The sequence below is a fragment of the Molothrus aeneus genome, chromosome 1, assembly GCF_037042795.1.
Source record: "Molothrus aeneus isolate 106 chromosome 1, BPBGC_Maene_1.0, whole genome shotgun sequence".
Lineage (NCBI taxonomy): Eukaryota > Metazoa > Chordata > Aves > Passeriformes > Icteridae > Molothrus > Molothrus aeneus.
In genome coordinates, this window is record NC_089646.1 from 100,839,217 (window position 1) to 100,861,779 (window position 22,563).

Sequence of the window (22,563 nt, forward strand, 5' to 3'; positions counted from 1 at the left end):
TCTCAGGGAATGAGTCACACTTCTACCAGGTTATAGCCAAGTCAAACAAATGATGTCCAACAGATGACAAAAACAAAAATGAGTTTCTCATCCAGAGACCAAACCCATGATTATTATTCATAAATTAGACAGGTCTGACCAATTAATCTTCTAAGTGCTTTAAGACAGTTGTGTGTTTTAGTAGTACAGGAAATAACAGTAGTGTCTGAAAAAAATATTTCATTAATTTTAAGCAGAGGAAAATCCTCACAGCAAGTCCTGTGAAGTGGTCGGTGCTTTAAGAAATATATAAAAGTGATTATGGAGGGTAGACACCAAACTGACTCCAGTCAGTTCTAGTCTGAAGCTGACAGATGATAAGGCATCCTATAACCTGGACAGTTACTTCAGCCCTTTGGCAAGCCATACTCAGATAATTCCATGACAGTTTTCTTGGCAGTTTTCTGACCTCCCTCTCACCCCATAATTTTTTTTTCCACTCTAGAGAAAAGTGGAAAAGTAGATCAAAATTAAACCAGCACTGCAAGTGGTCAGGCTTTTCTGAAGACAATTCTGTGCCATATTTCTGTATTCATTTTGAGGCCAATGACTCCTAGGTTTGACTGCTGACTGTGCAGTGACACCCTAGGATACGTACCTAAAACAAAAGCCCACCTGGATTTCAGAGGTATATCCTGCCACAGCATTTGCTTTGTTTTTTGGGTTCTTTTCATGTACTCCTAAGGGTAGAACAGCATTGTGGTTTAACCTAACGCCCACACTGCTGCTCTCTCACTGTAATGCATCACCTCCCCACTCCAGTAGGGAGGAGAATTGAGAAAAAAAGGTAAACTTTGTGGATTGAGAGAAGAACAGTTTAATATCAGAAATGAAGTAAAGTTTAATAATCATTACTGTCATGTTAATAATAGTAATAATAACAACAATAATAACGTTAAAAGTAATAATAGAAGTAGTAGTACAAAAGGAATAAAACCCAAGAGAAAAAAGTGATGCACAAAACTACTGCTTGCCATCTTCTAATTGATTCCCAGTCTGTCCCCAAGCAGCAATCTGTGTCTTCTGGCCAATTCCCTCTGCTTTATAAACTGAGCATGATATTCTGTGGTATGGAACATCCTTTGGGCCAGTTTGGGTCTGCTGTCCTGGCTGTGCTTACCACCTGAAATTTCTTGTGCACCTGCTCACTGATGCACTAAATCCAAAACACTGCTAGTTAGAAGAAAATTAACTGTTCCAGCCAAACCCAGGTGAAACAGCATGGTGTGTTTTTCACTGTTATTCACAGTAGAGTGCCTTGAAACCTCAGCTGAAACTGATGCTACTTCCTTAGGCAGGAAGCCTACTCACACAAAGGCATATTCAAAGCTCCAAGCTGCTTCCTTACAAATAGGAGGGACAGAGCGTGGGGTAGGAAGCAGGAGGTTAAACACTGTGTCAGAAGTCAATGACCTGCTCAGATGGGTGTGCTGTACCTAGCTGACTCTCAGCAAGCCTAAGTTAGGGAAATCATTAAAACTGTTTTGGTTCACAAGGGAATCAAGGAATAAGAAAGAACCTGGTAGTTATTATTAGTATAATAATAATATTATTATTGTTCTGTGATGAGCATTACAGGAAATAGGAAAGGGAAGCTTCTAAACACACACAGGCAGCCAAGAATATAGACACATCTAATGAAAGAGGGTTGCTAAGTATTTGGGAACAATACTACTTTAAAAATGTGTGCCCAATTTAGTTTTGTCCTTGCACTTAGCTACTCACAAAGGACAGATTTTCAGAGATGCCATCCCTGAGCTCTTGGAAACAAGAGATTAATTGGGAGCAACTGCCTGCTCTCACCTGCAGCAAACACTTGAGTTTATTCTTCCACCTCTCCTGCTGCCCTGTTGAGGCTCTTGATTGTCCCTCAATGCTCTCCTTTCTGTTGTGGTCATGATGTGGATCAGAGATTCAGAATCCTTCTTTCTGCACCACTCTCCTGCTGCTTGTGTTTGCATGACTTTGTACATTTTATTTAAGAGCATAAGTTGTTATTGCCTGGCAGGAAAATAGGATAATTATAGATTTTTTTTCTTTTAATATTAGAGTTGGTGAGAGAAGCTAGGTCATTTGCAGTCCCGGCCACAGTAATTATTTTGCAAAGACTGGACCTGCGCAATTCAGAACCTGACCTTGGCTCCCAAGCTGTTCATGGTGGGAGCAGGAGATTTGCTATTCTACTAAGCAGAGTCAATATGAACCTCTAGGACTCAGGGCACAGCTGTTAGGACTCTGAAGAGAAGAAGGCTGTTGAAGTTACAAATGTGGTATTTGTTTTAGAGGTATTTTACTAGTCAGTTTCTCCCTTATCTGAATGTCCTGAAGTTTAAAGGCAAGCTGAAGGAAGTGCTTCCCTGCAAAACCTAAACAAACTCTTAAACTAGTGTTTTTTAAGTGAAAGTGTTCCCCTTCTAAAAATCCTACTGAAGTCTGAGAAAAGGAGATACAGAATGGTAATGAGACAGACATAGAATAGGGCATTCCATCTCCATTACAGAATGCATCCATCTTTCCTGAGTCCATCTGGTAGCTAAAGATAAATCAGTTTTTTCAGTGGTTTTCCACTGAACAATATTTTTGAGCCCACATTGGATGTTTGCAGAAGGATTCCTTCTGCCAAATTTTGTCTTCGTGTCACCAGCAGAGAATTGTACAGAGCCATTTCATTTATGCTCTTGGATTGGAGGTGAGAAATGCTGTCTGACTGGGGTGTAAAATTTCAGCAGAATATTGGGTATGTTTGCTAGTGCTGGTTTGTGTAAAACAGAGCATTGATTCTCATCCTCTTCGAACAGTGTAGTGCAGTTGACTTCAATGAAGCAATGCTGATTCCATTTAAGTGTTCACCCTTCACATTCAGCTTTACATTTCTTTTTTGGAAGAGCTGTGCCTGTTAAATCTTAAATTAATATATTAAGGTGCTTCAGTCTAGATTGGCTGGCTGATTTCCTAAGCCAGTGCATGTTATGTTTCATTTACAGTATTCAGATTTTACGGACTGTGGGGTTTTTTTCTTTCAGAAGATAATAGATTTCAGTAAGAGAAAGAGCATTTAAGTTCTAGAAAATAAGGTAGTGTTATGTCTCATTCTTTTTGTATGGTTAAGCAAGCGACATTGCATGATGACTCAAAGTTTCCCTTAATTGTCTGTCATTTCTTCAAAGTAATTTTGGATGGCAGACAACACCTGTTCTGGGTTTTAGGCCCTTTAAGCATATTTGAAATTCCAGAATGTTTCCCTTCTGCATTCAGTAGCCTGTAATTTCCAGGTAAAAAAGGTCCTTTTAATTCACCATGCCATTTCTTCTGCATGACACAGATCTGTTTTCACCTTCCTTTAAAAAATTTATTTATTTAAATACTCTGTTTTTATTCAGATCTTGATTCTAGTACTTAATTTACCTTTCCTAAAATGACAGAGTAATTAGCTACTCTTGGTTACTCCATCTTTCTCCTACATTATTTTTGCTGCTGGAATTTGGGGGAAGGAGGAGGAGGTAAGCACACATACATGTGCATGGAAGATTTTCCTCCTTGTCTTGCAATCCTTGAACCTGAAATACACTTCTGCAGTGAATGGCTGCATTCCTGGAATCTTTTCACAGCCTGCTTCTGTACAGACTCTTTTTAAACTGTGAACATCACTGACTTTTAACAGCACCATGTCAGGTTACTTTTTAACATGCCTGCTGGTACATTTGCACTAGACAGAATCTTTCCTAAGTCTCTTCTTCTGCAATTCCACAGACTTTGAGACTTGGGATCCCTTCTGAATGCATAAAACCCTATAGTTATGGTAATACTTAACTAGCATGTTGTTTGTGATCAGACAATACACTAAGGATGTTCATGGTATCTGTAATGACCCATTTGAGAGGTGCTGAGGTTATTAAAGGAAGAATTATGATTTTTTAAAAAACTTCCAATAATGCAGAATCTAAATGCTTTAGAGAGTAATAATCTGGGACCTTTTCTGATTTCCAGAGTTCTGCATATATTTATTCGAGATGCTTGTGAGGACCTAGACATGTTTTCTTAAACATACTTCTATCTGGAAGAGGAATGGTGATGCATCATTAAGTGTCTCTGACAGCTGCTGATTATTTTCAGAAGTCAGAATTTGGCTTTGTGACTTGTCAGTCATTATTAAATTTGAGGGTCTTTTGAATCATAGAATGGATTGAGTTGAAACAAACCTTAAAGATCATCTAGTTCCAACCCCCTGGGATAAATGATTATGCTGATCATATGGAGCTTTGTTCCCTGACTAGCCTTATTAAGACTTCAGGAAATATTTAGGGGACTAGGACTAATTGAGAGACAGATTGTATATAATGATTGCTGAATATTTTTCAAAATAGGAAATAATTTCTTTCTTATTCCTTTCCCTTTGTCCAGATTCCAGCTCTAGAAATTTCTAAGCTACTACAGGGCTTATGGATTCAAAGAAGAGTTTGTGCATTAGAAACGTAGGCATAAATAAGAGTAGCTGTGAAAGGAACCATGTGAAGTGCTAAGACTTTTGTGAAGGAGTTTGTGGAGAGAAGGTAGAATTCCAAGAGCAATTAGATGCCTAGTATTGCCTAGGCTCCTTATTAGATGTCGAAATAAAAACACTGCTCCCTAAAATCTATGACCAGCTGCCAGCTGACCTCAAGTATCTCAAATTCCCAATATGTATAGCTATCTCCATCAATGTTCCCAGTTTGGCTTGGCAAGGTCGAGTTGTCACGGATCAGTGTCACAGCTGTTGAAAGAGATGGATTTGTGCCCCTTGGGCTGTGCCCCACGAGGACAGAAGGCAGTAGGCTCAAAGACAATAGCAGTGTGTGGTACTTGGGTTAGTGGTTACTGCATAGGAAAGTGAGGACAGCTGTGATCCAGGACTGTGGTTCATCTGGCCATTGGAGGGTGTCTGCTGTAGCTGAGCAGGCCCCTAGGTCTGGGCAGGCTTAGCCAGCAGCCTCTGATGGTGGTGCAGTGAGAAATGGGATCTGAATCCCTTTAAGCGAGTGAAGAAGGTGACACTGAATTGCCATCAAACATGAACACAGAGCTGGATGCTCTGCAGTCCCAGAGAAGATTCCTGAGCACTGGCAATGGATGGAAGCCTTGCCTGAGAGCCCTTGAACAATTTGGTCTGTCATCTTCTTCATGGGGCACCCTCTATGAACTTATTTGTCTCCACAGTGATGTCCTCCCTTTTTGCACATGATTTGACACCATTGTCTTACTGTCAGCAGCAGTGGGAAAAAATTAAAAATTGCTTGTAAATACGATCACTGAAACACTTACAAATAAATACTATGGAGGATTGAAGTGACTAAATGAGGATGGTACTGTCAGTGCAATTGTCCCAGCCACCTGCGCTTTCGTAAAGAAATCCACGGAGGATTGTTGGTTGAGGTGCATCACTATTGAGCTGTCTTGCAATACATCTGCAATTATTACCAGTATTCTCTGGAAAATCACCAAAATTCTCTGTAGAGATCCTTGGGTGTCTAAAAATGTCATCCTCAGAATACTGCAAACAGGAACTTTTTACTGTGTTCCAGTCTATTATCCTTTGTGTTTTAGTAATTAGGTATTGAATCAGTCTAGGAAATTAATATGGTTGAACTGATACTGTTTTGTACTAGATTTCTTTTCATTTTTCCTAAGCAGGAGATAATGGTAGTGTGAAAGTTAAGCCAGAGTTGTACTAATGATGTAAATCTCAAAAACATGAGTTCAAAATTAAAATGTAAAGGAGGCTCCTTTAGCTTAAAGGCAGAGAAAAGTTTGGCCAAATGTTATTCATACCTAACGGAGATTGACTCAGCTGTAATTAAAATAACTAATGTACTTTCATCTAAGCCAAAGTTTGCTGTAATGACTTAAATATGTGGGATCATGTCTTGCTGATATGTTCACAATAATTTCATTACAAGATGGCTGGGATATGCTACCATGAGGTGGCTACATAGAAATGTGTTCACATATGAGCAGACAAGGCTGTAAATAAAAATGTTCGTTCCTTCTGGGAGTTGCTATAAAATGCTTTTAAAAAAAAAAATTTACTCCTTTTCTGAAGATTCATTACACTTGTCTGGAAAGAGTACAGTTTTCTGTAACTAAGGAACAGTTGACATACACAAGGAAACGTGGTATAATAATAAAGGAGAATACTGCTTCTCCCAGTGTCTGAGGAGAGCAGAAACTCAGAGAGCTGTTCAACTACTGTCATGGCAGGCTGTCTCACTCCCAATGTTTGTGTTGGGCAGCAGCAGAGGGTCAGGGAGTGAAATATCTGTATTACACTGCTGGAAACTCAGCTCCTGTTGGCAGTGAAGCAGAGCTGAGCTTCCAGGGGAGGGCATGCGTGTCCCTCGTGGAATGCCGAGGTGGAGCAGGCTGGTCTGGTCCATCCTCACCAGTGCTGGGTAGGACTTGCATGTCTCACTGCAGGTTGCCCAGTGCACTATTTCTGGTTTTAATACCAGAAACACTGTTTGGGTTTAGGTTGTTTAGGTTTTAATACCCCAACATTTGCATGTGGTTCAGTATACACCTGAAGTGATACTGATGCAACTGTGTGTGCCTGAGCATGCCCCACATCCATACAGAGAGAGATGTCCATTATACTGAGGGATTAGATGTTGCCTTGGTGGTGTTTGAACACAAACACAGTTATTTTAGCACGTGCTTACAAGGTTGCATCACTTAACATGTGGCAAAAAGCCCTGAATGTGCTCCAGGGGTTGTCCCCAGCAAATGGCCCTGAAACATTTGTAGCAGGATTTTCTGTCATCTATTGCACAAATTCCATGCTTGTATGAAATCAGTTTAGTCCTCCTTTGAAGTGTCACTAGCACTTCAGAGGATGCATGCTGATGCTGTGTGTTGTTGCTGTTCTTTCCCAACAACATTTCTCTTCCTGCTATTTGGTAACTTTCTATGAAAAATTCCGAGCAAATAGTTTTTAATTCAGAGCAATAGGTGCTGTAATAAAATCAGATGCTTTTTTTTTCATGAGGAAATGTTGATATTTGCCAATGTGGAAATTCTTTACCATGTGGAAAAAAATATAAAGAAAATACCTAAATTTCGGTAAGCTCAAACTAAAGAGTTTTATTTTTGATTTCTTGAGCTGTACAGTGGCATTTCATCCTTCTAGCCAAGTGTTGTAAAAGTTCCTTTAGCAACTTGAATTTCAGCTTGAATTTTTTAACACGGGCAATCAAGACTAGAATCAGACTTCCACTTTCATGAGCTTTGTGAACATTGCTTCATACTAAATATTTTTAGTATGTTGTAGATTAAGAAAAGGTCTGAATTTGTCTGACTGGAAAATAGCTTAGGCTACTGACTGTACTGAATACAGATGTGTTTTATTACAGGAGTATATATCTGTAAATTTGTAGGGCTGCGGCTTTTTGGTTTACACTATACACTAGAGTTTTAGTTAGGATGCTGACGTATAACACCAAATGCACATTTTCCTCTTCATTAATAGGTAAATAGTTTTTGAATTATAGTAATCCTACAAAATTCACAGAAGTATGGTTGGTTTTTTTTTGACACCTCACTTTGTTATAGACTAACTCATCATGTTGGAATCTGAATTATTTCTTTGTAACAGAGTTAAACTTTAGTCTTACAGACCAGTAGCAAAGTATTATGTATGAGAAAATGGAAAACAGGAAAATATTTAAAATCAAGACTAAATTTTAAAGTGTTTTCATTTTATGTTAAGCATGTGAAACAGCTAAATGACATTTACATTTGATTCTGATTGTGATGCAGAGATAATGCTGTATGAAGCCAAACCTTTCATTTTCTAGTGTCCAAAATATGCCATGCTGGAACTGTAGAAGGAAAAGTGTTTTCTTATAAGTCTAAACCTGGATGAAAAAATGGATTTGGTATAGTTTTCCCTCTCAGCATGCAAGTAAGGCTATTAACTATACTGTAGGCTGAGAAAAGATTGTCTGCTTTACCTGTGTTTATGTGACCAATATATGTTTTTTACTTCTGCATGTACACAACTTCGTACATACATATATGCTGCTAAACTGAAGCATGCTCATTCTTGTCTCCAAAAAAATTTCAAAAGCAAGCTTTGTTTCCTATTTCATAATAGTATTTTTGAGGTTATCCAAAAGTAAAACCAATCTGTATAAGTGAACATGCTTCAATTTCTTTCATATTAAAAAAGTACTCATTCCCTCTTTATCTTAAATATACTTGTATTAAGAACTTTAAGGAATTTTTTTTGTTGAGTCTTTCCAGTTTATTCATTACAAGAGTAGTGACAATGAGATTATGCTAATTGCAGATTAGACATTACACTACTTCAGTGACATCAGTGATTTAGGAGGACATTCAGAGGTCACATAGCCAAACAAAGGTTTTCTTCTTACCTTCCCCACATGAATCTCCATGTATGACAGATAAAAAATAATTCTTTGATTGCTTTACTTTTTGGAGAGATAGACAGAGATAACTCAGGTTGGACCCAAGCTCAGGCTATCAGAGACTTTTGAAGACTGAAATTTCTAGTGTCCTTTAACATTCAACAAAAGGTACAAAGTGCAGGATCACAGGGATCTTTTTGCTCACGCTCTATAGCAAAGACTTGAAACTACTTGTTGTAAAGTTGTAAAGAGAAAAGGAATATCTTCACCCTTTATATCTGGCAAAGTCTCTACATTTTATGCCTCTTAATGATCCCTTTGTTCATTTGGGAGGTTTGGTTCTTTGTTGTTTGTTTTTGATGTTTGGTCTGCAAAGGCAACATTGGTGACCATTTAAAAATCATGAAACCATTTTAAAGCCATGCAAGCAGCAAGCTATTCTGCTGCACTTCCTTGCTTTGCAGAATGCTAAAACTATACTCTGTAAAACATGGTAGTACATACATTCCAATCAATCTTACACTCCCTTTCCCTATTGATACTCTCTCTATATGTTGGCTTTCTAGTTTCACACCTAGGTTTCCTACTACAGGGAAAAGTATTTAAAAGTGGTCCAGTAGCAACCCTTTCTAAAAAGCAGCTACAAGAAGAGGTGTAAATGGTGCAGCCTTCTATTCTAGTCCCTAGTGATTCTTGCAAGAGTTGTCTGAGCTTGTTGTCCCTCCTTCTGTCCAGGGGATGATTCCAAATCCTTCTACCAGAAAGGCAGATGTGTGAGAAATCCCAGCTGAATTGCAGTGATGTCTCATATACCACTGTAGAGGCCTCTTGGATCCTGAAATGCTGCTTGGATAACAATTGAGCTACATGTGTGCAGAGCATGGATGCCAAATTCAGCTTCAGTGTTGAAGCAGTTTTACTACATTTGGCTGCTGGGTTCCCATAATTTTTTCTGTACGTGAAAGAATGAAACTACTGATCCTTTTATGTCTACCCCAGTGGACAAAATGCCAGACATATAAGATCTAGTTGGACACAGCCATTACCTAGCCAAGGTCTTGCAGTGAATGCTTGGTAATTGGTTAGCCTTTGAAAAAACCTTGATAAAATCCCAGAGGACTGTAGAGAAGAACTCAAGTATTTATCCTAAAAGATGGCATGTACTTTCTATTGGGTAGTTTTTAATGTGTGGATTAAATAAGTTCATCTATGACAAACTTGATTCATTGTTAGGCAGTCATTCTTACTGTAAGTTCCAGATACTAGAATAGATAAATTGTGTTTTGAGATAATTTATTTTTTCAGAAGCAAGCAGATAAAACTTACAGTCTTTGAAAGTATCTGATGTGACAAGAGAATTTTGAAGGATATTTCCTGTAGTGGAGATAGTTGGAATTTCCAGATAAATATCACATATTTAAGAGGACGTGCATCTGGTAACTTTTATACATTCAGTTGCATCTCTGAGGAAAAAAAATTATGATCCCTTTTGTCAGTGAATGCACTGGTTTCCTTTTACCCCACTGGTATTCTTGTGGGAAAAGTGTATATAAAAGTGAATTTGAAAAAGAAAAATAATCACGTGTAGAAAAAACACTGGTCACTGAGTTGACGTTGGCACTTAGGAATTGAGGGCTTGTGATATGTGGATCTTTGGAAACATTACTTCAGAGTCTCAGCAGATATTGAGAAAATAGATGTGAACATAAAGGAATAAAATGGAGAGTGAGTAGATCTTTGTATTGCGGTATAAAGCCGTGAGTTGTCTGTGTTTTGTAGTGGTAGTGCTGCCCTATCCCAAAGGGACTGTAGCAAAACTGGAAAAGAGTTTTGAGGTGGTTGACAGGGATAACTAAAGTATATGCAGCAGCTAAGCATGATGGGGCTCTAGCTGAGAAAAAATTCACATGGAAGACTGTATGAATGAGAGATACAAATTGATGGGTGATGGGGAAAGGATGCATAGTGACCAGTTTCTCTTTTTCTCATAATGTGAGAACTGGGAAGCAAAAGGATGTTCTTCATAGGGTGAGCCATTGACCTGTGGCAATACACACATCTTGTGTGCTGGAAATTCACATGATTGAGAAGGCACTGGGGAAATCCACAAGGGAGATGTTTACTGTAAAGATCTGGCTCAAGCAATCTGAAAAAGATTAGAGACTTGGAGGGAGCATTAATCTTCTTTTATGCTTACCCTGGACAACTGTTTACACTGCTGCTGATTACTTGGTGATAATGGACTTTTGGTTAGTACGGGTATCAGTACAGAGGTTCTTAGCTTCTTTTGTGTTCACAGTTTCTAATGTTTTCACAGTGGGTTGCAGGATGATGGATATTTCAGATTATGAGTTAGTTCCACACCTGGCTTGGTTTTTTCCCATTTTGACATGCCACTCTTTTTAGTTTCCTTTTCATGATTTTTAGTCTTCTCAGAAACTGAATTTTTTCTACCTGCTTAAAAATAATTATGAAAATTTTAAGGTACACATTCTCCATTTTATTCTAGGGTTTGTTAAATCCATATAATTAGAAAAGTCAATCAATTTCTTCATCCAAGATTTGTGCATTACTGTGCACCGCTATCTTTCCTCCCTTCATAATATCATTCATTTTGTTCACAGAAGCAATTTAAGATTTCATAGTGTCATTGGATTCTATCTTTTATCCTGTAAGTGTCTGGACAGTTTCCACCAAATGCCTGGCCCATGGTACCAGTCATCCTAAGAGGGAAGAGGATCACTGTTCATTCATTACATAACTATACAATTATCTGAAAGTCAGCTTGCAGGCGTGGGCTCAACTCTCAACTTACTGTAATGTTGGCCACTTTTTTCCATTATGAGAAACAAATTAGTAGGGTCAAAATGGACTGTTTGATTCCCTCTGCAGTCATTGTCCAAAAACTACAACTGTTACTTTCATATGGAAATAAGATGGTTCTTTTATGGTCCTGAGCTGTAGCCTTGTAAGGAAATTCATAGGTAACATTTTTGAGTTGAACGTGGTGGATTATTTCTGAAAAATTGCTTTGTCTGATCTACCTAGAACCCAACAGACTATATTACAGCTATGTTTTTATGCATAGAGATATTAAGAGAGGAGAATTGTTGTGTATGCCTACATGGAATTTATATAATAGTGATAATACAGATGTAGTTGCTGTTTCTCTGCCTGGTTTGCAGGATGTTCCAATGAATAGCTTCTGAAAGAAAACACTAGTGGTGTCACTTAGGAGTTCAGTGTTTCACTGAGCCTCACTCTTCCTTGATATAAGCCTTTTGTGAAATGTTGAGCAATACTGTGATTTCTTATCATGAAGAAATCTAGGATTTCTGTAAGCACAGTTGAATTCCTTGTTGTCTATATTACATGTATATTTATACATGACTCTCATGGTTTAACCCTGGCAGGCAGCTAAATCCCACCCAGCCACTCACTCACTTCCTCACTGTGGCATGGGGCAGAAAGAAGAGTAAAAGTGAGAAAACTTGTGAGCTGAGATAGTTTCACAGTAAAGGAAAAGCAACTGGGTCATGAGGTCCCTTACGTTGTGCTAGAGATACTGATGTTTAACTCTTTGCAAAACTTCTTTCTGAGTTGCAGCAGTCTCTACAGCTTCTGGGAGAAGTTCTGCCAAAGGCAGAAATTCATACCACAGCTTCCATTCCCTTGGGAAAACATCATGGCCTAGGGTTTGATTTGCCTTAGTTGTATCAGCCTTATTTACGTAATTTTCTAGCCTTCTTTTCTCACCCTGCCCTGCATCACATTTTTTTACTGCTTATGAACATATGTTGGTAGGTATTCAGGAGAGAAAAATATTCTTCTCTAATAAGTACAGATTTTTTGAAAATGTGGTTCACTGCTGTAGCATGTGCCCTGCTGCCATCTCCCATTACCTGGTAGTTGTTTGGCCTCTTTGTCGTTGAAGGAATTTTCTACTGGATAAGTAGAAAACTATCACTCTTTATGACAGTGATAGAGGAATGAAGAAACCAAGTTGCAAGCACTGCTTCTAACAGACAATAATCACTGAATTAATTTGAAATTAAAAAAAAAATTATCCGGTAATGGTGAACATGGAGAGGTTAGTTGCTCAAGGGAAGGAACTGGAGCTCTGTATTAAAATTCTCAAGTCCTCTTGTGAAAGAGCCACTCTGGTTTAAAATTTCTCAGTTCATATGCAGTAGTATCTGAGATCATGTTTATTGCCTGTATTTAGCTTGTTGCAGCCACCTGTCAAGTTATGAAGCAGGCATCAAGTAGCTGTTACTTGCTTTGAAAGCTTATGAGCATCATCTGGAAAAAAATGAAGGGTCAAGTTCTGAGTCTTGTCTGAAAAAATATTTTGTTAAGAAAATGGGTAAGTTTTCTGTGTAAACTTGCAGCTCAGAGATTATGAGTAGCTTGAACGATGGTATTGTCTATTGATGCAGAGGATACAGCACAGTTCTAGTAGAATTCTGGGCATGAAAACTTCTAGGAAAAACAGGAAATCCTGCAAGAAGTTAGAGTGAGGAGACATTTATTATGCTGTGCAGTACTTTTATGTTTTCATTTCTGCATTTTTTTTTTAAATTACACATAGCATTTTTGACTGTGTTTACCCAAGTCTGGTTGGCACTCCTGCAAAGTGTCTATCTCTAGAATAACTTTTTTCCTTCTTAGAACTCTGTAGTATTTTTAAAAGAGAGAGAAGCAAAAAGAGAAATGTGAGGAAACTAGTTAGTGTATGAATAGTACAACTGAACCAGCATTTTGTGTGCAAATACACAGCCTGGAAAAATGTATCTTATTTTACTTTTAAAAGTAAAATTTTCAGTTAATTACTTATCTTGTGATAAACTGTTGCAAATTCATGTGGCTCTATCATCTATGCAATATTCCAATTTGAAATGCAAATGAATATGTGATAGTATAAAGAGCTGTTTGAAATGAAGGAGCCATGGTTTTTTTTGTAAATTTATTAGAAAACTTTTCTGTTGGTCACAGTTGTACACTGTGACATTTGGCTACACATGGGAATAACGGATACGTTCAGGAAAGCTGGACAAAACTGTTTGACCATAGCAAAGCTTTTGCTGGAAATTCAGAATCTAGAACTTGTAATTCTGTAATTTCCGTGTGGCTGCTTGAGCACGCGCATTTAAACATAGCTAAAATAATTGCATGAAATCTTGAGCTGTTGTTTGTGGATACACATTTTGAGGTTTGGTCTGGATAGCTATAGATTAGACAATGGCATTAGTTGCTAGATATTTTTGTCTTGCTGCTGGAAATCCAGTGAGTAAAGCAAGTGGGTTTATATTTTTGCAGCGCTGATGTCTGCCCACTTTTAAGGCTTTGGTAAGTTGACATCCTCTAGGTGGAAGATGATGTTAAAATATAAGATACTCTTTGGGGGGAAGGGAAATATTAATGCATTTTCTATTAAGCTAAATATAGATGTACTGCTAACTGTGCAGTGGAAGGATAGCAGCACTTTGAGTAGCACTTTTTAAACCATTCAAATAATTCCTGGCAGCTTCAGGATGATTTAAGCATTATCTTTTTTGAGTCTACTTAAGGTGTTCATGCAAGGCTTCACAAATAGGAGCTGATATGCAGATACTTTGCTTGGTGGATCAATGACTTGACATTGCACAATATAATTGCACAGTGTACAAGGCACACCATTATCAAATTTTATTCTTAGAATAGTCCTGCCAAAAAATTGCCTTCCTTTATCCATTGTTGATAGCTTTATCCCATTGCTTCAGCACTCAAGAGGCCAAAGCTCTAAGCACAGCTTCATTGTGCTTGAAGGAATACAAGGGATATTTTACATCTGGGAAACATTGTTTTATAACAGATGTAACTGCCGCTGGCATTTAGCATCGTTCTTACAGAACCTGAAACTGGAAGGCATTGTCTGTCTTCACATCCAAAAGTGCATGAGGAGTTGAAAACAATGAGATTGTGCCTACCTGTAGGGAGAACTAGAGAAAATTAACCATTAGAGGCATCTAAAAGGATTTGGCTTGCAAGCTGTGTGCTTTAAGGCTGGGTCACATCAAGTATCAATACCCTAAGATGAAGCACTCAGCCTTATTTTCTGATCCTTTTATGCAACACTCAGAGCCCTTCAGTCCCTGTCCACATGCTCAAAGATGTGTATCTGTTTAAGTGCTTTCTAGGACAGGGCTAAATTTCTTTGTGCCTTGCAAATGTAACCCTGTAGTCATCTGGCAATATCAGCTGAGTTTAGAACTCATAATTGAACCCTTTTTTCATCTTGCATGGTCATCAGGAGGTGTCCTGCTGCATTAAGTGTCAAGTAGTGTGCAATAGTAGCAGTGAATTCAGGAATGGGAACTGGCCTGCATTCTTCGGTGTTGCTGACTGCCCATCCTGAACTACAAAGTTTTCCTGTCAAATGGAGGATGGATATCTCAGTGCTTGTTTCGTTCTTGTAAACTTTTCTTGGTGTGTAAATTTAAGTGTGGGAAGTTATGTTTGACACTTGAGGACAAAGTGGCTGACGTTCATGCTGAACTTAGTGATGACATTTTCCTTCATGATTGTCTGGAATCAACTGTATTTTTATTGCCTCTGGACCTTTGGCAGAAACCAGCTTCAAATCAGAACTCTTTTCTTGCATTTATGTCAATAAGCTAGTTGTGGTATCTTGAGACACTTAAACCAGAGCTGGCCAAGGGTGGGATTTCTTTTATATGGGAAATTATGATGTTTTGATTTTTTTTTCTTGCAGATCATATTGCTTCAAAACATCCAGATTTTTCCAAAAGGCATGTATTGTGAATTAAATGTTTTCCTAATTTCCCACCCCAAGCTGCCCAGTCTACAGTTCAGATGGCGTTGACAGATCCCTATTTGGAACCATGGAGCAGGAGATTTGTCTCTGGACCCTGGTTCCAGCTGGTCTCTGAAGTGATGTTAGATTTCCTGATGGAAAGTCAAGTTAAGATTTTCAGTTTCTAGCTGAAACAAATTTGTTGGGACTGTGTCTGTGTGTGCTGCAGAAGTTTGAGCTCTTTAGTTTCAAATTTGTCACTTACTGATGAAGAGGTTTATGGAAAAAAAAATTCTGAATGGCTGCACTAGAGTATTTTTATTAGATGAAGTGTCACTAGTTCAGGAGATAAATGCACATTAATATTTATCACTCACTGTGTGCTATCAGAGGTTATTATATGAAAAATGACTTTTGCTTTCATATTTCATCTACTCTGATCTGAATAGAAAGTGGTCTGCAAAAAAAATTGCCCAAATGTCAATTCAAGAAGAATTGAGAGTGTTATACCAGTTTGGAGTACTATGTATATGGCTAAAGAGATGTTGGAAATATCCTCAAATGAACAAAATTCAGAAAATGCAACACTAAGGTTGCTTTAAAAAAAACAAAATAAACCTGTGCAAAGTAATAAAAAGCTCAAATAAGACACCCAAACACTTACATCTGCCGTTTAGGTGAAGCTATGCAGAATATGTATGATTATGATGATGGAATTACACTGCTGAAATAGTAAACTTAATAGTCTTAAATTAATTTTTAAATTCCCTTAGTCTTAAATTAATTTTTAAATTCCATTTTTTTCCTCCTCTAGTCTCCCTTTTCTGATAATGTTACAGCATTCAAATAGATACAGACCCCTTGAACTTACCAGCTTTGCACAGAGATGCATAGTACTGTTTATTTAAAAAATCAAGATAAATTATTAGCAGTATTATTCACTTTCTTACAGATTCAACATGTTCTTTGTCATGCCCCTTAAATAGATCAGAATGAGAAATGCACCTTGCGAACAACTGCCATATGATGTGATACCATATCATGGCCATCATATATCATAGCAATCATATCATATCCTTTGTAATAGCCTAAGGTTCATGGCCATATAAGAGCTAATGTATATGATTTTTAGGCAGGTCTCAGTGACAATTGGCCATTAAGTTATTCTGTGTCCCATCCTTGTGGTAGAAGCTCTGAGGAAGTTCCAGGTGTACAAAAAACTCTGACATACTCTTGCTGTTTTAGGGAAAAGGGTAGCAAAAAAGATCAGAGGACTACCAGGTCTAGACATGAATGTACAAGAATTTTTCATTGTTGTTGGACACAATGTGGGTAGCATTCTCCAACCTATTGTTTGTCAGTCATGGTGTCAAGAGGTGCATGTGTGTTTTGGAGGCAGCAGTCCAATTAGAACACATTCAAATAGTTGTACCGAGGTTACATGCCTGTGGCTGGGGGGGGACATGCCATTACTAATCCAGCTCTTGGCTGGATTACCTTTTGAAAAATAAGAAATTGATTCCTCTTCCATGTGTGAAAAGCTTTTGGCCCTCTTGAGTCCTGTTTAATGTTGCATCTGGGCTGAAGAGAAAGAGGGTAATGAAGCCTTCACATCCTGTCTGGCTTCCTGCAGGCTTGTTTAGAGGGAAGAAAGCCCTTTGCCAGGAGCTTTGAGACGTGCTGGGGTACATTTCTAGAGCTACATGCCAGGTTTTGGTCCCACTGGGTGCCATTAGAAATGACACCTGCAGTTACACCTGAAAGCAAGCCCACTTTTCTCAGTCCTTCAGCCCAGCTCTGAGACAAATGTTCTCTCTCCTTTCTATCCTCCATAATTTTCAGAAGTTGTTGGAGTGAAATCAGAACCCAGTGCTCAAGTTCCAAACTGAGGCACGTTTTGCCATGAGATTTTTTTTTTTAGTCTTGTTGGACATACAAAAGCCTATACATTTAGAAATGAAGGAATTGATATTGTGAATTCTGGTATCGGCTGGGGGGATGTTCTCTTGCACATCTGTTCCCTCCACACATCTTTCTGAACAATATATATCTCCTTCTCTGTGGGATATTCAGTTTCTATTCACATCCCCAAGGACTTCTACATTAGGGCAACTGAGAAGTTGAGGTATGTTTTAGCAAAGGAATTGTAAAATTTTGAGTGAATTAGAATTAAAAAAAATCCAGGGATGGAAAAAAAATCTTTCTTCCTCATTGTAAGAAGCTCCATTTTATTTCAGCTGTCTCTTTTCTCACCATCTCAGCTCTGTACACATATGCTTAATTTTTCCTTTGTGCCATTTAGAACCAAGTTTCCAGTAGAAAGAGAAAAATGTAAGTAAAAACATAGTTAAGTGGGTTTACCCAAACCCCACTATGAATTGAAACTCATCCCTTTTCCAAATCTGTCACTTCTTCTTCCTTAACATAAATTACGTATTCAGTAATTCACTTATTTTAGCACTCCCATTTCTCCCAAGTTGTTGATGTAGCTCCAAACTTTTGAAATCCAGGTCATAATATTTCTTACTTTTCTCCAAATACTTCTAGTTTCCAGTTTCTAGTTTCTGCTGGCACAGATGAATGTGGTGCAAGCAAAGTGCTCCTGCTCAGTAGAATGTGATGGTGGTCCTGTCCCACTGGTGGCCATGAAGGGAGTAGCCCTTGAGGAATACCATAACCTGCTCTGAACATACTTTCCTGCCTTCCAGATGTATGTTTATCTTGCCATGTTTACCAGTACATCGAGAGACTATTTATTATCCTGAGTGTTAATAGTCCTTTACATTTTTTCCTAGCTTTGTGCAGAAGGAAATCTTTTTTCAACATTTCAGCATTTGAAGAAATATATTTTTGGGTTTTCTGCAATTCTTAAAAAGATGACAGCTGTAAAAGAGGTTTTTTAAAAGAAATTATTTGCTCAATTTAAATTCAAAGATGTTTGTTTTCAAACTTGTAAGAAGCGAAGTCTAAAACTGAGATATATTTTGGAGTGATAGAGAAATACTAAAAAATAGACCTGAAAGTTTGGGAATTGAATGTGCATTGACTAATTGTATTGAATTTTTTTCACTTTTGGATACTGACTCAGACCATTCTACCAAATATCAAATCCACTTCCAAATGAAAAATCTGTTGCTTGATATCTATTAACTCCCAAGCACTGAGAAGAGTTTGTCACTTAGAGCTTCATAAATCACCAGACTGTCTTTGAAATCTGAACATTTGGAAACACTTTTAAAGTCCACAAAACTTGTATTGTCAAACTGTCTTTCTCCAGCTTTGAGACTGTTTTTTGTTTTAGTTATATTTTGTTGTATTCTGAGGATGTGGTTCTTGAGCCTGGGATCTGGTAATGAAGAAGAGAAGCATCAAATATTGAAGCTTGCAAGAGAATTGTGAAATACAGCAGTCCTTGGACTACTTTACATGTGACATCATATCAAACATCGTTTAATAATATGTAGCTTGTCATATGTTTGTTCTTCTAAAGCTTTTGATAATATTACCTATTTTGTTGCTGCTTTTATAGTGCTTAGAATTTGTTGTCCTAAGACAGGACACCAGGCCAGCTTCTGCAGAAGAACAACAAATAGTGGTCCAAAGATTTTAATAGCCAGTCTTTTCGATGTAATGCTGTGGCACCCGGGTTGTCTCCTTTCTGTGCGAGCTCTGGTGACAAAATTGAATAGATAATACAGAGCGTGTGTCTAGCAAATGTATCTTCCTTTTTGGATTGCAGAAAATTCATACATGGGCTCATTTGAACCATTTTAATTATTTTTGTAAAAATTATTTATTATATTTTAAAAAGAACAGGGAAGGTTATTACAGAGATTTGATATTCAAAATCTGCACTCAGGATAGCGTTATGGCAAAAATTTGGAGTCTGATGGAGGGAGATAGATAAGCATGATTCAATAGATCTAGAAAGTAATAGACTTATTCTTTGCTTTATAAACAACTGTTTAGGCCATTGATGACCTATGCTTGAACTACAAAAAAACTAAAATTAAAATCTGGTTTATTGGCTAGATGCAGAATGTGAACGATAATCTTCTTTCTAGTACTTGCTCAAAACAGTCGCTTGCAGAATAAGTATGAACAAAATAGGCTGCATGTAGAGTGAGCATTTCCTAGGTATATTCTACTAGTTCTGCCCTCCATAGCCTTGGCTTTATTTACAGCCTTGGATAAGAATTTCAGTAGTGCTGTTTTTTTAATTTATAAACTAAAAAATTAACCTCAAATGCATGAAGCAGGTGGTATAAAATCTAGGTTTAAAAAGCTTTGGAAGTAGAACCGTTACTGCAGATAGGTCAGGTAGGTGATATTTAATGTTGTCTTTTATCAGCAATTCAATTTTCTCTTGAAGATGCATATTTCCTGAAATACTGATGGTTTACTTTATTTATTCATACCTTGCAATTTTGGCTGCCTGTGATTAAGCCAAGTGTTTCCTAGAGGATTTATAAGGCATTTCTAAATCTTCATCAAACATTTTCTGTTGGCTTTTGAATAGACATCCAGTAAATCACAGAGGAACTATGACCAAATGTGTCTGGCACAGGGTTCTTTAGTGTATACTGAAAATTAAGTTCAAAACTTCTGAAGGAAGAGGGCAGTTGGCACAAAGCAAAGCATTCATTGGAAGTATGTCTATACTCCTGTGCCAGACTGAGGTTTGTGTCTTATGCCCTCTGCTGTGTAATAATTTGGTAAAGAGTAATAAGATTAATAGGCTTTTATGTTCTCAAAAGTAGAAGTATCATTCATGTTTCGTCTAAGTACCAGGTAACGTGTTGGTAAGCATGATGGTGATGTTATTATTTATGTAAAATTGCTCTCTGGAAACTTTTAAAAAAACTCTTTTAAAGATACTCTCTTAAAAACTTTTTTCTTTAATTAAAAAAATAAAAGGAAAAATCTGGCAATAGCTGTCGTTGTGCTTTGTGATTAAAGAGTACTCAAAGATACTATAATCAAAGTGTGATTTTTACTATAATGTTGACCATAGGGAAAAATCATGATTAATGTGGAACTGATTAGTAGAAATATCCTTGGTCAGGATATTTTTATGGTTTTGTACTGAAAATCTTTAAGCAATGTTTGGAAGTTCACCTGTTATATGCATATATATTTTGTCTTTTAGGGCATACAGGACGATTATTGAAATCTCTGTGTTTCACCAGTCTATCCTTTCTGCTGCTGCACATCATCTTTCAGATTACAATAAACAGTCTTGAAGCTGCAAAAACTATTGAACCTGGTTTTAACTGTGAGTAAAGCATTTTAGATTTTATTAGCATTTTAAGTGTCCAAATGCTTCAGTGGTTTGAAAGGTGAAGGGTTGATAAGAAGGCACTTAGGTTTGTGCTCCTGTGGGTTTGCAGCTTGTTCTTGTTTTCCAGCTTTTTACCTTAAAAATTTCTGTTAGTAAGGTAGGAAGACTAGAAGGGCTTAAGAAACGAAAGAAATTTTTATATAACTATTATATGTATGTGTGTGTGTGTGTATATATATATATGTCTAAAACTATTTTTTCCCACCAGAGATGCATTTTCTTTGAGTTTACCACTGACTATTGTTATGACTTCAGCTTTTAGGCTTTCTCAAAATCATCTCAGAACCTGAGGAAACTACTAATTTCTGTCATTAGATAATAATTCAGTGAATTAAGAGTAAAATGAAATAAAGTAACAAACATCCCTCTATCCATGTTTTATGCCCCTCTCTGACATAACTCTCTTTAGTTTTTCATTTAACTTTAAGTATTGATTCCAAAACTTATATTTATGAACAGTATTTGTCTCTTTCTTGCCTATGTTGTATGGGAGGAAGGATTTTCAATTTTTTATTTATGTGTAAGCTCTACTTAAAATATATTGCATGACATTTTGTATCTTCCTCTCTCAGGAAATGTTGTTCAATACTTCAGAAAGCAAACATTCTTTATTGTGCAGAAGTTAATTAAAATATCTATCCTGTGATTTATATATGTAACCTCCAGGTAGAAACTATTTGTACTTGTCTTACCATGCTTACATTTAACATTTAAGCCTGTCAACTTACCTTTGATAAATGTCCATTTAATTTATCACAAGGTATGCTGCTGCCACTTGAGTAAACAGCTGTACTACAATTCAACACAAGAAACCTTATGTGATGTAAAGGATTTGACTTAAATAATAAAACCCTCAGAAAGCTTGAAGTGAATATTACCATTTCACCTTTAGCTTAAACCATTTCCTAAAGTAAAAGGCATAATTGTGTTCATGAAATGCCAGTTTCACCTGGAGTATCCTGGGCTCTGTTGGTTCAGATCAGGCCTTCAGCGTCTAAAAACATACTTTCTTTTTTTTTCAAAAATTTATGTAATTCACTGAGTGAGGTGGATTGATTGTTTTCTGTAGGTGTTTAATGTTCTTATGACTATAAAGACATAATTTTTACTTAGATTGGAGGAATTGCATCATCTAGACACCGTTTGTGTGAGTCAAGAATTCCAAGACAGAGTTGCTTTTGAGAGTTGCAGAAAAACCGCTGGCTTTTTCCCCCTTTTGTGGTAGGAACTGGGGTCTGCGGTGGAAACTGGGGTCTGCAGTGGGAATTAAAATTATTATTTCATCCTGAAAACTCCATTCTTTAACATGAAATGTACCATTTTTTACTATTTATTCACATTTGCTAAGTGTAGCAGCTCCTCTTTCACCTGCCATTGGTAATGATCTCCTTGGGGCCTCACAGGGCAGTGGGTGTAGCTGTAGGAGTGCATTAAATGTTATCAGTCTGCTCTCTGACACCAAGGTCACTTGACATGACATTCCCACACACTCACCATTAAGCTCTTCTTGCCTCCTCTTTGCAAAGGGTGTTTTGAAGTTCCCTCTTGGGAGTGGTATTTGTCCCAGAGGAACACCCAAACTGTGCCCAAGTTGTTTGGGAAAGAAGCTGGTTGACCAAAGTTGTTCCAAGAGTTTTTAAATTGTTAAGCAAGATGAAATATTCAGCTGTTGAATTTCAGTGCCTGAATACTGAGTAAACTGGCACCATTTTGTTTACTGGTATGGTTACAGTCAGTGAGATCCAGGTGAAGCCAATAAAAAAAATAAAAAGGGCAACCTGACACTGGCGTTGCTGGACCCCCAAGATGCTGAAGGAGAAGTTAATGACGGTTGTAAATGTAGGAGCTAGAAAAGGCCAGAGCATCTATTAGGTCAGGGAATAAGGTCAATTATTGTCATTTAATGGCACCAGAACTTAGATGTTCCTGTGTGGGTGAAGAGAGGACAGAATTCCCGCTCCAGAAAGCACCTTGGTAGTACTTCTGCC

General features: G+C 37.5%; 1 protein-coding gene across 1 annotated transcript in view; it reads left to right on the plus strand.

Annotated features, from left to right (window-relative positions):
* The window catches only part of PIEZO2 (piezo type mechanosensitive ion channel component 2), a 285,292-nt gene that overhangs the window by 79,337 nt on the left and 183,392 nt on the right, over positions 1 to 22,563 (plus strand). The window contains exon 3 of the mRNA XM_066546251.1: positions 20,384 to 20,509. Within this exon, the coding sequence (XP_066402348.1) occupies positions 20,384 to 20,509 (126 nt within the window). The remainder of the gene's footprint in view (positions 1 to 20,383; positions 20,510 to 22,563) is intronic.